Consider the following 15,260-nt stretch of genomic DNA (forward strand, 5'->3'; position numbering starts at 1 on the left):
ATCGGGTTTTGGGTGCTCAAAATCTATCCGGGTGCTCGGAATGGGTCCGTGCGCCTGGACCACTAAAGTCAACTTAGTTGGCTTTTTGGTCCGGGCCCTCTGCTCAGGTGCTGGTGCTACTCACCTCGATCCAGGTCTTTCGCTCATGTTCTGCTCGCTTGGGTGATTTCAACCAACCGAAATAAGGCTCACCCGAACCCAATTTCGGCTTTCTCGAGCAACTTTCCATTCCGGCTTCTCGTCCCTCGAAAACGCTACACGCTTCCTTCTCGTCTACCCACGTACTCTTCCGCAGCATCTTGTCCCTTGGACGCATTGAGCTCGTCGGCTCTCTCCCGTGTCGTCCTTCTCACTAGCTGCGTCTTTCGCTCGACTTCTTGTGCTCTTAAGCTCCTGCACACTTAGACACAAGGTTAAAACACTACAAGACCTAACCTAACTTGTTTGATCACATAAAAATATCCTTGGGATTTCAACAATCTCCCATTTTTTGATGTGAGCAATCCAAGTTAAGTTAGTGTAAAAAGACATAAAATTATAATAATAAATTCTGCATTAAAGTGCAAAAAATAAAGAAAATTGAATCTACCTCCCCCTAGACTTAATCTTTTCCTTCTCCCCCTTTGATAACATAAAAATGGGGTAATAAGAAAAATCTAAGGGTACCAAAAAAACTTGGAAAAAAATTTGATTACTAAAATTTTGTTATCACTAAAGATTTGCAATAGTTCAAAAAAATATTTTAAGATAAATTTTCTAATAGAAAATTTCTAAGTTAGACAATTTTGCAAAAAAAAATTTGAGAAATTTTTCTAAGTAAAAAAAATTCAACTAGCAAAATATTTTTGATTGACTATTAAAGAAATAATTTTGCTAAGTTTTTGCAAAAAAATATTTTTAAGAAAAATCTAAGTTTGACATTTCCAAGTAGAAAATATTTGAAAAATTTTCTAAAGCATTAACTGGTCCTAATTTTAATGCTTCATCAGTTAGTCAATTAAATATTTTATTTCAATATTTTGGCTTCTAGGCTGTGGTGAGGCACTAGGCCTTCTTGGTTATTGGATCATCAACCACTTCTAGACAAAGCCTCATAAAGAAATTAAACATTTAAAGAACTCTCTGAAAGCCCTAAATTTAAATTAAGGTTCGAGTTAAACATGACTTCGGAACCCAATATAGGTTCCAACCAACTAGGTTAATTAGGCAGTTCTTAGGGACATATTTCTTTAAAATATTTCTATTTTGTCCCTTGTGATATCTAAAATACCATTTAGATTATTGAATTTTCTATAACTTGTATTAGATGAGCATACAAGATTTTTTAAGTTATTTATTTCCTTTTACAAATTATCATTTTCTAATTTTACTTTGTCAAACTCTTCTAACGAGCAAGATTTAGCTAGAATTAATTTTAAAATTTTAATCTCTTTTTCTAATTTGCAGCAATCTTTAGTTAATATTTTAACAAACTTAAATAATTTATCGAGAGGAAGAGAAACAATCTTTAGTTAATATTTTAACAAACTTAAATAATTTATCGAGAGGAAGAGATCGTACCTGACTTACCTTGTCGACCTCGTTATCCGTGGCTCCCCCTGAACTGCTGTTTTCTTCCAACGTAGCTTCCCCTTCATCGATGCTCTCGATACTCATTTCGGACGAGCTTGAATCGTAGTCCTCGTCTTGATAACTTGCCATTAATGCAAGTCCGGAGAAGGCCTCGACTTCCGATTCGGACGACGTATCGTCGCACGTCGCTTTTAGTTTCTTGAACTTCTTTGTTTGGACAGACTTCTTTCCTTTATCCTTGTCCTTGTTCCTTAGCTTGGGGCAGTTGTCTTTGACGTGCCCTTCTTCGTTACAGTGGTAGCATTTGATTGTCCTTTTCTTTCTACCCTACGGATGGTTAGTTTTACTTGAATTAAACAACTTTTTAAAGCGCCTTACCATCATAACCATTTCCTCATCGTCGAGAGAAGATTTTGACTCATGTTCGTCTCTCGCTGCCTTGAGGGCGATGTTGTACTTCGGCTCCTTCGTACCTGCACATCTCGATTCATGCACTTCAAATGTAGAAAATAATTCTTCTAAGGTAATATTTTCTAAGTCATTAGAGATATAAAAAACATCTACTAGTGAAGTCCATTTCATATTCCTAAGAAATGCATTTAACGCGTATCTTAGCGAATCTCAGTTACTTACCTTTAATTTGAGATTCGATAGTCCGGTGATGAGCTCCTTAATCCTCGAGTGGAGATGCGCAATTGTTTCGTCTTCTTCAAGCCGTAGGTTAGTCAGCTGGTTGCGAAGTAAGTCCCGTCTCGCAAGCTTGGCTTCGGAAGTCCCTTCATGTAGCTCAAGGAACTTCTCCCAAAGCTCCTTTACTAAGTCGTAGTTGCCGATCCGGTTGACTTCTTGTGACGGAAGGATGCTCAACAGATGGAACTTTGCTTTGCCGTTTGCCATGTAGTTGGCTTGCTCTTTTTTCGTCCACTGGTATTTTTCTTTCCCTTCTGGCGTTTTAAAACCAAACTCCATTATCAAAAGTAAATCGAAATTCATTTTGAAAAATACCTGCATTCGCTTTTTTTAGCTAGCGAACTCCCCCTCGAACTTTGGCGGGTATATGCTTGGTTTGGCCATCGTCTTTGCTTCGATCAGTGGTTAGTCTTCCTGAAGCGTCCTAGCTCTGATACCACTTGTTGGGGACCGTTGGTGGCCAACTATCGAAGGGTTGACTAGTACTTCACAAAAAGAAATACCCTTCTCGAACTTTTAAAAGAACACTTGCATATAATTAAATAAAGAAAGAAACTAAAAGAAGAGGCTCACGGATTTGACTTGGTTACAATTAGGGAGGTTGTTAATCCAAGGAATGAATCGCACACTAAAGATCTCCTTCAGGCGGAGAAGCCTCTTACAACAATGACGTACAAAAAATGAGAAGCTAAACTAGACAAGAGAAACACACAAGTGTAGAATATGCACTTGCTTGTTCTGTTCTAGCTTCTGGACTAAAGTTGTATTTATAGCCTTGGTCGGGGCGCCTGGAGGGTTCAAGGCACCTGGAAGGGGGATAAAGTTTTATCCTCTTCGCAATGGATCACGGTCAAACGCGATCCGATCAAAATCGAGTTCCGGGCGCCTTGACCACTAAAGTCAACTTAGTTGACTTTTTGGTCCAGGCCCTCTACTTCGGTGCTGCTCACCTCGGTACGGGTCTTCCATTCCGGCTCTGCTCATTTGGGTTATTTCAACCAATCGAAATAAGGCTCACTCGAACCCAATTTCGACCTTCTCGAGCAACCTTCCGCTCCAGCTTCTAGTCCCTCTGAAACTCCGCGCATTTTCTTCTTGTCCGCCCGCGTACTCTTCCGCAGCACCTCGTCCCTCAGACGCACCGAGCCCGTCGGCTCTCTCCCGTGCCATCCTTCTCGCTAGCTGTGTCTTTCGCTCGACTTCTTGTGCTCCTAAGCTCCTGCACATTTAGACACAAAGTTAAAACACCACAGGATCTAACCTAACTTAGTTGATCACATCAAAACATCCTTGGGGTTGCAACAATCTCCCCATTTTTGATGTGATCAATCCAAGTTAAGCTAGTGTAAAAAGACATAAAATTATAACAATAAATTCTGCATTAAAGTGCAAAAAATAAAGAAAACTGAATCTACCTCCCCCTAGACTTAATCTTTTCCTTCTCCCCCTTTGATCACATAAAAATGGGGTAACAAGAAAAATCTAAGGGTTCCAAAAAAACTGGGAAAAAATTTGATCAATAAAATTTTGTTATCACTAAAAATTTGCAATAGTTCAAAAAAAATTTTTAATATAAATTTTCTAATAGAAAATTTCTAAGTTAGACAACTTTGTAAAAAAAAAATTTGAGAAAATTTTCCAAGTAAAAAAAATTCAACCAGCAAAATATTTTTGACTGACTATTAAAGAAATAATTTTGCTAAGTTTTTGCAAAAAAATATTTTTAAGAAAAATCTAAGTTTGACATTTCCAAGTAGAAAATATTTGAAAATTTTTCTAAAGCATTAACTGATCTTAATTTTAATGCTTTATCAGTTAGTCAATTAAATATTTTATTTCAATATTTTGACTTTCAGGCTATGGCAAGGTACTAGACCTTCTTGGTTATTGGATCATCAACCACTTCTAGACAAAACCTCATAAAGAAATTAAACATTTAAAGAACTCTCTGAAAGCCCTAAATTTAAATTAAGGTTCAAGTCAAAAATGACTTCGGAACCCAATATAGGTTCCAGCCAACTGGGTTAAATAGGTAGTTCTTAGGGACATATTTCTTTAAAATATTTCTAATTTGTCCCTTGTGATATCTAAAATATCAATTTAGATTATTAAATTTTCTATAACTTGTATTAGATGAGCATGCAAGATTTTTTAAGTTATTTATTTCTTTTTGCAAATTATCATTTTCTAATTTAACTTTGTCAAACTCTTCTAACGGACAGGATTTAGCTAGAATTAATTTTAAATTTTAAATTTTTTCTTTCTAATTTACAGTAATCTTTAGTTAATATTTTAACAAACTTAAATAATTTATCGAGAGGAAGAGATCATACCTGACTTACCTTGTCGACCTCGTTATCCGTGGCTCTCCCTGAACTGCTGCTTTCTTTCACGTAGCTGTTGGGACCTTGACGTCCGCTAGAGGGGGGGTGAATAGCGTCTCACCCAAATCGTCACTTCCTACACTTGTTAGTACGCAGCGGAATACAAAAACAAACTAACAAATACGAAAGTTAACCTAAAACAAGAAGGAAGAAGACAACACACCAAACACAAACCCTAACACAAGGCGTTTACGTGGTTCGGAGATAAAGCTCCTACTCCACGGCTGTCCGTAAGGTGGACGATCCCAATCCGTCGGTGGATGATTCCCCGGAGAACTTCCGGCTAGCTCACGTAGCTCCTTGTGGGTGGAGAAACCTCGCCACAACCTCGTACAAGCACGCTAGATCACTTGGGCACTTGGAGACTCTAATTAGGGTTAACCACCACTAATTTTGTCAACTTCAACCAAGCTTCCAATGCTTGGTTATATAGGCCACGGGTTAGAAAACCCCGCCTACCAGTCGACTGCCAAAACATGCAGTCGACTGCCCTTCGTGGAAATTCGACCATTGCAGCCCAACGGCTCGATACCAACCCTCTGTTCGCTACCAGTCGACTGCCCCAGTCGACTGCACCAGTCGACTGATGAAACCACCAGTCGACTACTACAGTACTGCTCCAGCAACGCTACAGTAAACCCTAATTTTGGGATTTTACCCCGAGTACATTCACTCAGCACTTTTTCTCGCCCGACCAACCTAGACCTAGCCTTCTAGCCTCCTCCATCAGCCTTGCGCCCCTCTGATGCCTCCCCATCCTTCACGTCTTGCCTTCTGGAGCTTCCATCAGCCTTGTCATTATTGTCGGGTCTTCCTTTGCCAAGAGGTCATGCCTCCGGGACTTCATCCATTGCCAAGTCACACTTGGACTTACGTTGCCAAGACTACATGCTTGGACTTATACCGCCAAGACTCACCCTTGGACTTTCCTTGTTGTACCTGTATCCTGCACACTCAGAATGCATATCAAATACAACAATAAACCTAACTTAAACCTTTACCCAAACATCAAAACCTAGGGTACCCAGATTGCTCCAACAGTAGCTTCCTCTTCATCGATGCTCATTTCGGACGAGCTTGAATCATAGTCCTCGTCTTGATAACTTGCCATTAATGCAAGTCCGGAGAAGGCCTCGACTTCTGATTCGGACGACGTATCATCCAACGTCGCTTTTAGTGTCTTGAACTTCTTTGTTTGGACAAGCTTCTTTCCTTTATCCTTGTCCTTATTCCTTAGCTTGGGGCAGTTGTCTTTGACGTGCCCTTCTTTATTGCAGTGGTAGCATCTGATCGTCCTTTTATTTCTACCCTACGGATGGTTAGTTTTACTTGAATTAAACAACTTTTTAAAGCGCCTTACCATCATAACCATTCCTTGTTGTCGAGAGAAGATTCTGACTCATGTTCGTCTCTCGCTGCCTTGAGGGCAATGTTGTACTTCGACTCCTTTATACCTACACATCTCGATTCATGCACTTCAAACATAGAAAATAATTCTTCTAAGGTAATATTTTCTAAGTCATTAGAGATATAAAAAGCATCTACTAGTGAAGTCCATTTCATATTCCTAGGAAATGCATTTAACGTATACCTTAGCGAATCTCGGTTACTTACCTTTTCTCCGATATTCGATAGTCCGGTGACGATCTCCTTAATCCTTGAGTGGAGATGCGCAATTGTTTCGTCTTCTTCAAGCCGTAGCTTAGTCAGCTGGTTGCGAAATAAGTCCTGCCTCGCGAGATTAGCTTCGGACGTCCCTTCGTGTAACTTAAGGAACTTCTCCCAAAGCTCCTTTGTTGAGTTGTAGTTGCTGATCCAGTTGACTTCTTGTGGCGGAAGGACGCTCAGTAGGTGGAACTCTGCTTTGCCATTTGCCACGTAGTCGGCCTGCTCTTTTTTCATCCACTGGTATTTTTCTTTCCCTTTCGGTGCTGTAAAACCGAACTCTATTATCAAAAGTAAATCAAAATCCATTTTGAAAAATACCTACATTCGCTTTTTCCAGCTAGCGAACTCCCCCTCAAACTTTGGCGGATATATGCTTGGTCCGACCATCATCTTTGCTTCGATCGACGATTAGTTTTCTTGAAGCGTCCTGTCTCTGATACCATTTGTTGGGGACCGTTGGTGGCCGACTATCGAACGGTTGACTAGCACTGCACAAAAAGAAATACCCTTCTTGAACTTTTAAAAGAACACTTGCATATAATTAAATAAAGAAAGAAGCTAAAAGAAGAGGCTCATGGATTTGACTTGGTTACAACCGGGGAGGTTGTTAATCCAAGGAATGAATCACACACTGAAGATCTCGTTCAGGCGGAGAAGCCTCTTACAACAATGACGTACAAAAAATGAGAAGCTAAACTAGACAAGAGAAGCGTACAAGTGTAGAATATGCAATTGCTTGTTCTGTTCTAACTTCTGAACCAAGGTTTTATTTACAGCCTTGGTCGGGGTGCCTGGAGGGTTCCAGGTGCCTGGAAGGGGGATAAAATTTTATTCCCTTCGCAACAGATCGCGGTCAAACGCGATCCGGTCAAAATTAGGTTCCGGGCGCCCGGAATGGGTCCAGGCGCTCAGACCACTAAAGTCAACTTAGTTGACTTTTTGGTCTAGACCCTCTGCTTCGGTGCTGCTTGCTTCGGTTCGGGTCTTCCGCTCCGGCTCTACTTGCTTGGGTGATTTCAGCCAACCGAAATATGGCTCACCCGAACCCAATTTCGGCCTTTTCGAGCAACCTTCCGCTCTGGCTTCTCATCTCTCGGAAATACCGCGCGCTTCCCTCTCGTCCGCCCGCGTACTCTTCCGCAGCACCTCGCTCCTCGGACGCACCGAGCCCATCGACTCTCTCCTGTGCCGTCCTTCTCGCTAGCTGCATCTTTCGCTCGACTTCTTGTGTTCCTAAGCTCCTGCACACTTAGACACAAGGTTAAAACACCACAGAACCTAACCTAACTTGGTTGATCACATTAAAACATCCTTGGGGTTCCAACAGCTATTACCTTGTAACTAGTTGTAAATATCTGAATAAGTTTCGATTTGATATATTAAACCAGATTGGTCAAAATTTATGCTGTAAGTGTAGGGTTTAATAATCATGTTATTAAGCTTAATTATACTACCAGTGGCAGAGCTTACACGGGCCCAGTGTGGGCAGTTGCCCACACTGGGCCCGGACATAAAAAAAATATTATTAGTCTTTTTTTACCCTAAGTCAACCACTCAACCCTAATTAAATTAATCGCTCTCTAACCTTGCGACGAACGACTTCTCTCGTCTCCATGCCAAACTTGCAGAGGCCATAGCCAGTAAGCCAGAGGCTCAGAGGAACACCGAACACGAATTGGGAGAAAAGTATCATGTTCGACGACGCCGTCGGCTACACGCCGGCAAGCTGCGACAACCTCACAAACGCCTCCCGAAATACCCATCTTCAATAGTCAGTCTTTCCTCGCCGGCCGGCGGCCGCCGCCTCCTTTTTGACTTCATCTTCCTCCTTTGCTGCCGCACTCCATAGCAATCTAAGAAGCCCAAGGACCCAAGGTAACCTTCAAGGCCTTAACCCTAAATGCTTTTTTTCCTGTTCCAAAAAAAAAAAAAAAACGGCGAACTAGCGAAGCACTTCTAAGTTCTAACTTCTGTTTCCACTTTCCACAACTCATATTAAATAATTTTCAATAAAAAGTTATCTATATATTATTTTGTTTTCTACTATATGTTGATAATGCTTACAAAATTAAGAACTACAGCCACTAATGTGATAGTTAACTATGAGAGATTTTTTTTTTCTTTTGCAATAATTATTCATATACAAGGCTGTGCATGGGTAAAAAAGTATGGATAAATATTAAATCTCTGCTATGTTAATTAAATATATAATTTGATAATTTTAGAATTTTGTTTAAGTTTGGATTGTTAATTCATTTTTTATTTATTTTTATTAGGAAATCAGTCAAATCACTATGTCTACAATGCATAGATTTCTTAAAAGAAAAGCTCCAGAACCAGAAGAACAAAATACTGGAAATGTTACAGTTGGAGAATTTGATTTTTCACAACTACCAGGAGATCCTGGACTAAGGGTTCCCATTTGTTCTTATAATGCTAACATTAGAGATCAAGTTCGAAGGATATATTTGCAAAAAGTCCCATGTCAACCTTCAGATTATGAATTCCCAAAACGAAAATTTGGAGTAAGTCAATTTAGACGGTTCAATCCTTCATGGTTTAAGGAATTTGGCTATTGGTTAGAATATAGTATAGAAAAAGATACAGCGTATTGTTTGTATTGTTATCTTTTCAAGACAACTAAGGGAAAACAAGCAGGAGGAGAGACTTTTGTTAGCGAAGGATTTACAAATTGGAAGGGTAAAGATAGATTAAATATTCATGTTGGCCAACATGATAGTGAACATCATAAAGCTCGAATGAATTGTGAAGCTTTGATGAATCAAGATGAACACATCCAATCAATTTTGCACAAACAGTCAAAGCAAATGAGAAGTGATTATCGTATCCGTCTCACTGCTTCGATTGATTGTATTAGAGTTCTGTTGCGACAAGGGAATTCATTTCGGGGTCATGATGAGACTGAAGGTTCTCTTAATCCGAGTAACTTTCTTATTCAACTGGAGTTTTTAAGTGCTCATAATAAAGAGATTAATGATGTGATATTGAAAAATGCTCCTAAAAATTGCAAGTTAACATCACCGGATATTCAGAAGGATATAGTAAGGGCTTGTGCAACTGAAACAATTAATGTTATTATCAAAGATATTGGTAATTCATTATTCTCTATTTTAGTTGATGAATCTCGTGATGTGTCAATGAAGGAACAAATGTCAGTTGTTTTGCACTATGTGGATAGTAGTGGGCATATAAATGAGCGTTTTATTGGAATTGAACATGTTACTAATACTACAGCACTCTCACTTAAAGCTGCTATTGATAAGATATTCGCTAAATATAATTTGAGCATATCTAATGTGAGAGGACAAGGTTTTGATGGAGCAAGTAATATGCAAGGTAAATTTAATGGTCTAAAAGCACTCATTTTAAAGGAGAACCCATGTGCATTTTACATAAATTGTTTTGCCCATCAGCTTCAACTAGCTCTTATAGCCGTGGCCAAGAAAAATCTTCCAATTTCTAATTTCTTTCGTATTGTTGGTGATGTGGTAAATGTTGTTGGATCATCCTGCAAATGTTCTGATCTTCTTAAGGAGAAACATTCAGATTTTATTGTTGAGGCGCTAGAGAGAGGTGAAATTTCAAGTGGTCGAGGGCTTAATCAAGAAACTACCCTTCAACGTGCTAGGGATACACGTTGGGGGTCACATTACAATTCTTTGAACAGTTTGATTTCTATGTTCTCTGCTGTCAGTGATGTGCTTGAAATGATTTCAGAAGATGATTCCAGTTCTCCTGATCAAAAAACTGAGGCATTTAATTTATTGGAGTCAATACTTTCATTTTATTTTGTATTCAATCTACACTTGATGAAACATGTCTTAGGGATTTCGAGTGAATTATCGACGACATTACAAAAGAAAGATCAGGATATTGTAAATGCAATGGATTTGGTACAAGTATGCAAACACCGACTCCAAAATATGAGAGAAGATGGTTGGGATTCATTTTTAGAAAAGGTTCACTATTTTTGTCAACAACATTACATTGATTGTCTCAAAATGGATGATATGTTCACAAGTTGGGCACCACGTGGTCGTCCCCATCGTAATCCACCAGAAGTGACAAATTTACATCACTATCGAGTTGATTTATTTTATGGTGTTATTGATATGCAACTTTAAGAATTAAATGATCGTTTCTCATAGGCAAGTACAGAGTTACTTCTTTGTGTAGCTTGTTTGTGTCCACAAAACTCTTTTATAGCTTTTGACAAGAAAAAATTGTTGCAACTAGATAAGTTTTATCCACAAGATTTCTCAAGATTTGATCTTCTCGTACTTGATGATCAACTTGAAACTTATATATGTGATATGCGTTCTAACAAAACATTTCAAGGATTGAAAGACCTCGGTGATCTTTCAGAGAAGTTAGTTATGTCAAAGAAAAGTATGGTGTATCCATTGGTTTTTAAGTTTTTGACATTAGCATTAATTTTACCAGTTGTGACTGCGTCTGTAGAGAGAGTGTTTTCTGCCATGAGAATTGTGAAAGACAGGTTGCGCAATCGAATGAGTGACGATTGGATGAATGATAGTCTTATTGTCTATTATACAAAAGTTTCAAAATATGAAGACTCGAAAAGAACAATTGTAAGGTAATTATGTGTGATGTTTGATTTCATATTGCATGCTTTGTTAACAAAAGAATTAGCTTCTTGACTTAAGCTCTTTACAACTCTCCTTTGAAATGAATTTTTTCTTTAAAAAATCATGTAGTTTTACTAATGCTGAATATGTCATGTTATCACTCATAAGTATAATTTTTAGCTTTCCATTTTGAATTTTCATGGCAAGTGCTAATTTGTCTTATTCATTTGCAACTATATTTCTATACATATTTCATCAATGTGGATGATGTTGGTTTGATGCTTGAAAATTATGAACAACTTTTGAGTGCATCTTATAACCAAGAATCTTTTTGAAGATGGTGGAATAGATAGTTTTCTTGATATTAGGAAGGATAATCCAGTTGGACAAGCTCAACGGGTTAGTTTTCATTTTGTCATTTGTGGTTTAATTATTATGTTAGCTTTTATGCATCATGTTCTGTTCTATTATATATTGCTTAGTCTTTGTTGATCTTTAATTTTATACCATGCATAATTTTACAATTATAAAATTTTAATTTTGTTTTACTTTATTAAATATATTATATTATTGCCTACACTCAACCAATATCTTAGCTCCGCCCCTGGCTACTACAACTGCATGACAACTCAGTTGTAGCAGTTATGAAACCGTAGTTGCTACAATTGTAGTGGCTATGAAACCATAGTTGCTATAATGTGAATGTTAAGCCTTAAACTTTGAGAGACTCGAGTTGAACTACGGGACACACAATACATCAAATGAAGATCATTCAGAGATCTATAACTGATTACGGAGTGGAACCTGTAACGATCAAGTTTTAGGCTAAAAAAATATCGTTTACATCCTTTTGGAGACTACAAACAATTTTAGTCTTAATTTTTTCCCCATATTATTACAATTATGAAACCATAGCTGCTACAACTATAAAAAAGGGCAGCCTGGTGCACGAAGCTCCCGCTATGCGGGGTCTCGGGGAAGGATCCATTATACGCAGCCTTACCCTACTTTTTTACAAGAGGCTATTTTCAGGATTCGAACACCTTTTGATCACAAAGTAACAATTTTACCGTTGCGCCAAGGCTCCTTTTCATAACTGTTGGTGCAATATCCCTCAGGTCAAGGTTGACCTGGGTAACCAAGCTGAGTCTTGGTTTGTGTTTAGATGTTTGACAATAAGATATTGATTGAAGAAGAGTCAAGTAGGTCAAGGTTGACTGGATACTTGACTGGGAAGTCCTAACTGGGATGTTAGGCAAAATGAAAGACCTTGTGAGTAGGTCAAGGTTGACTGGATACTTGCTAGGCAGTATGAAAGTCCTGGTGAGTGAAGCCAGGCAGAAGAAAAGTCCTGGTGAGTGAAGCCAGGCAGAAGAAAAGTCCTGGTGAGTGAAGCCAGGCAGAAGGAAGTCCTAGTGAGTGAAGCTAGGCAGATGGAAATCCTGGTGAGTGAAGCCAGGTGAAAGTCCTAGTGAGTGAAGCTAAGAAGATGGAAATCCTGGTGAGTGAAGCCAGGTGAAAGTCCTAGTGAGTGAAGCTAGGCAGATGGAAAACCCTAGTGAGTGAAGCTAGGTGAAAATCCTGGTGAGTGAAGCCAGGTGAAAGTCCTAGTGAGTGAAGCTAGGCAGATGGAAAACCCTAGTGAGTGAAGCTAGGTGAAAGTCCTGGTGAGTGAAGCCAGGCAAGGGAAAATCCAGATGGATCAAGGATGATCGGACATCTGGTGCTGGGAAGTCCAAGTAGGTCAAAGGATTGACTGGATACTTGGCATGAAAGAAAAGTCCAAGTAGGTCAAAGGGATTGACCGGATACTTGGCACAGAGAAAAGTCCAAGTGAGTCAAAGGGATTGACCAGACACTTGGTAAGGGAGTCCTAGCAGGTCAAGTGAGTGACTAGATGCTAGGCATGACATACCAACAGGTCAAGGTTGACCGGATGTTGGTTTGGGAGGTTTGGGACTTGGTTTTGGACAAAAATCAAGTGCTGGATCGATCAGTGGATCGATCCAGGCTCTGGATCGATCCAGACCTGTCCCAGCGAACAGAGAGCCTCTGGATCGATCCGTGGATCGATCAGTGGATCGATCCAGAGGTCCCAATCGATCAGTGGATCGATTGGGACGCGGCTGCTTCGCGCGATAAGCGCTGGATCGATCCGTGGATCGATCCAGGCGCGTTTCCAGAGCACAGAGGCGCTCTGGATCGATCCGTGGATCGATCCAAAGCCTCCCCGATCGATTGGGAACATTCGAATCGATCAGGATCCGACCGTTGGCGTCGTTTATAGCTGCAGGCGTGTGATGGCTGCGGCAATCGCTTCTCCGATTCACTCCAGATTACTCGCCAGCTCCTCCACAGCGCTCTCAAAGATCAGATCGCCAGTTCTTGAAGGATCTTGGAAGCTTTCCAAGTCAAGAGGCAGATCAAAGGCAAGAAGAGAAGCTAGGGTTAGGGTTTTCTGTACTCATTGTAAGCTTTGCGCTTGTATCTTGTTTCCCTTTCCTTTCTTCTTGTACTGAGAGTCTTGTAGAGCTTCTCCGCCCTCGGTAGTTACCGAAAAGGAGTGTGTTCATAGTGGAGGGTGCGTGCGTGGTGTGAATCCTTGGACTAGTCACCTCTTGTGAGGTGGATACCAAGTAAACCAACCGTGTTAGCGTTGTTGTATTTGTTTCTGTATTTTCCGCTGCATATTCTTGAAGAAACGAGCAACGCCGAGCAACGCCGAGCAACGAGCGAACGCGACGAGCTATTCACCCCCCCTCTAGCTACTTTTGGTCCTAACAAGTGGTATCAGAGCAAGGTTGCTCTTCACCGGAATCACCGCCGGAAGGGGCAAACATATCAAGAAAAGCTAGAGGGTGAAGAAGTTGGAGCAAATTCTTCAAGTTCAAGATTCTATCAAGCTCAACTTCAAGATGCAATTCCAAGATGGACTTGGATTTGACACAAGGGTGGCTCCACCATACACATCGGCAAGCTTCGATTCTTGGAGATCAAGAATCGAAAACTTTCTTATGATGGAGATAGAGCAATGGTTTGCTCTAATGGAAGGCTTCAAAGCTCCAACGAACTCCAAGGGCAAGCTTCTAAAGAAAAGCAGATGGAGCTCAGAGCAAATTCAAAGGGGCGAGGCAAATGACAAAGTGACCAAGCTTCTGGTCAACTTATTGCCTAGCCACATCTTGGCTCGAGTTGGAGAATTCGAAGATGCCAAGGAGCTTTGGAGCAAATTGGCCAAGCTTCATGAAGAGATCCCCTCCACTGTACAAGATCATGAAGAATCCAAAGAGGGTGACTCTTTGGAGCAAGACCAAAAGGAGGATTCCGAGGTTGATAGATGCTCAACCTCCAAAGAAGAGGAAATCCAAGATGCTTCATCCTCAAGGGAATGCAACGAAGGGAACAAGGAGGAAGCATACTCCTTGTTTCATATTCAAGATGATGAAGCCTCCACCTCTAGGATTGAAGGGGAGCAATCCTTGGTGACACCGGATCAAGAAGAAGGAGAAGCTTCTACATCCGGGTCAAGAGATGAAGAGGATGAAGAAGCTTCCACCTCCACAAGTCAAGAAAAATCAAATGGAGGAGCATCACTATCGGATCAAGAGGAAGCCCCTACATCCACATCACATGGAGGAGAAAGCACCACCCCTACCCAAGAAGGTATAAATGTTTCAATTAAAAATAAAAATCATATAATATGTTTTGAGTGTAGGGAAAGTGGGCACTACAAGAGCAAGTGTCCCAACTTGGCCAAGAAAAAGGGTCAAGTGACACAAAAGGGCAAGGAGAAGCCCAAGGAGACCACCCCTAGGACAAAGAAGAGCAAGGAGCATATTATATGCTTCTCTTGCAATCAAAAGGGGCATTACCGAAGTCAATGCCCCAAGGGGAAGAAGGTGGTCAAGGCTCAAGGAGGCACTAGTCAAGGGGGAGCCTCCAAGGTAAAGAAGAAGGTAACATTTATTGAGCCTACCCCTTTACATTATGGTAAAAAGCATGATAGCTCTAACTTATATCATTTTAATGCTATTTACCATGAAAATAGAAAGCATGATAGCGTTAAAGAAAAACATATAGCTTTTCATGCTAAAACCACTACACCTAAGGTTAGGAAGGTAGATAGACACTTGGGCAATAACTCTAAAGATTTTAGATACAAGCCCAAGAACAAATATGCTCATGAATCAAATGAAAAACCAAAAACTAAGGACTTAGTGATAGAAAATCAAGTCTTGAGATCAAGGCTTGATAAAATGGAAAAGACCCTAAAAAGGATGGAAAATATCCTATTAGGGCAAAATGAGCATAACCTAGGTTTAGGGGTACAAAAGCC

The 15,260-nt window shown here is 40.1% G+C and overlaps 1 protein-coding gene across 1 annotated transcript; it reads left to right on the forward strand.

Annotated features, from left to right (window-relative positions):
• The first annotated feature begins 8,617 nt into the window (after positions 1–8,617).
• LOC122050649 lies at positions 8,618–10,459 on the forward strand. The gene has a single exon (XM_042611540.1). It carries the CDS (start codon positions 8,618–8,620, stop codon positions 10,457–10,459), a length of 1,842 nt encoding a protein of 613 aa, XP_042467474.1.
• The last annotated feature ends 4,801 nt before the right edge of the window (positions 10,460–15,260 follow it).

This window comes from Zingiber officinale, chromosome 3A (assembly GCF_018446385.1).
Source record: "Zingiber officinale cultivar Zhangliang chromosome 3A, Zo_v1.1, whole genome shotgun sequence".
Taxonomy (NCBI): domain Eukaryota; kingdom Viridiplantae; phylum Streptophyta; class Magnoliopsida; order Zingiberales; family Zingiberaceae; genus Zingiber; species Zingiber officinale.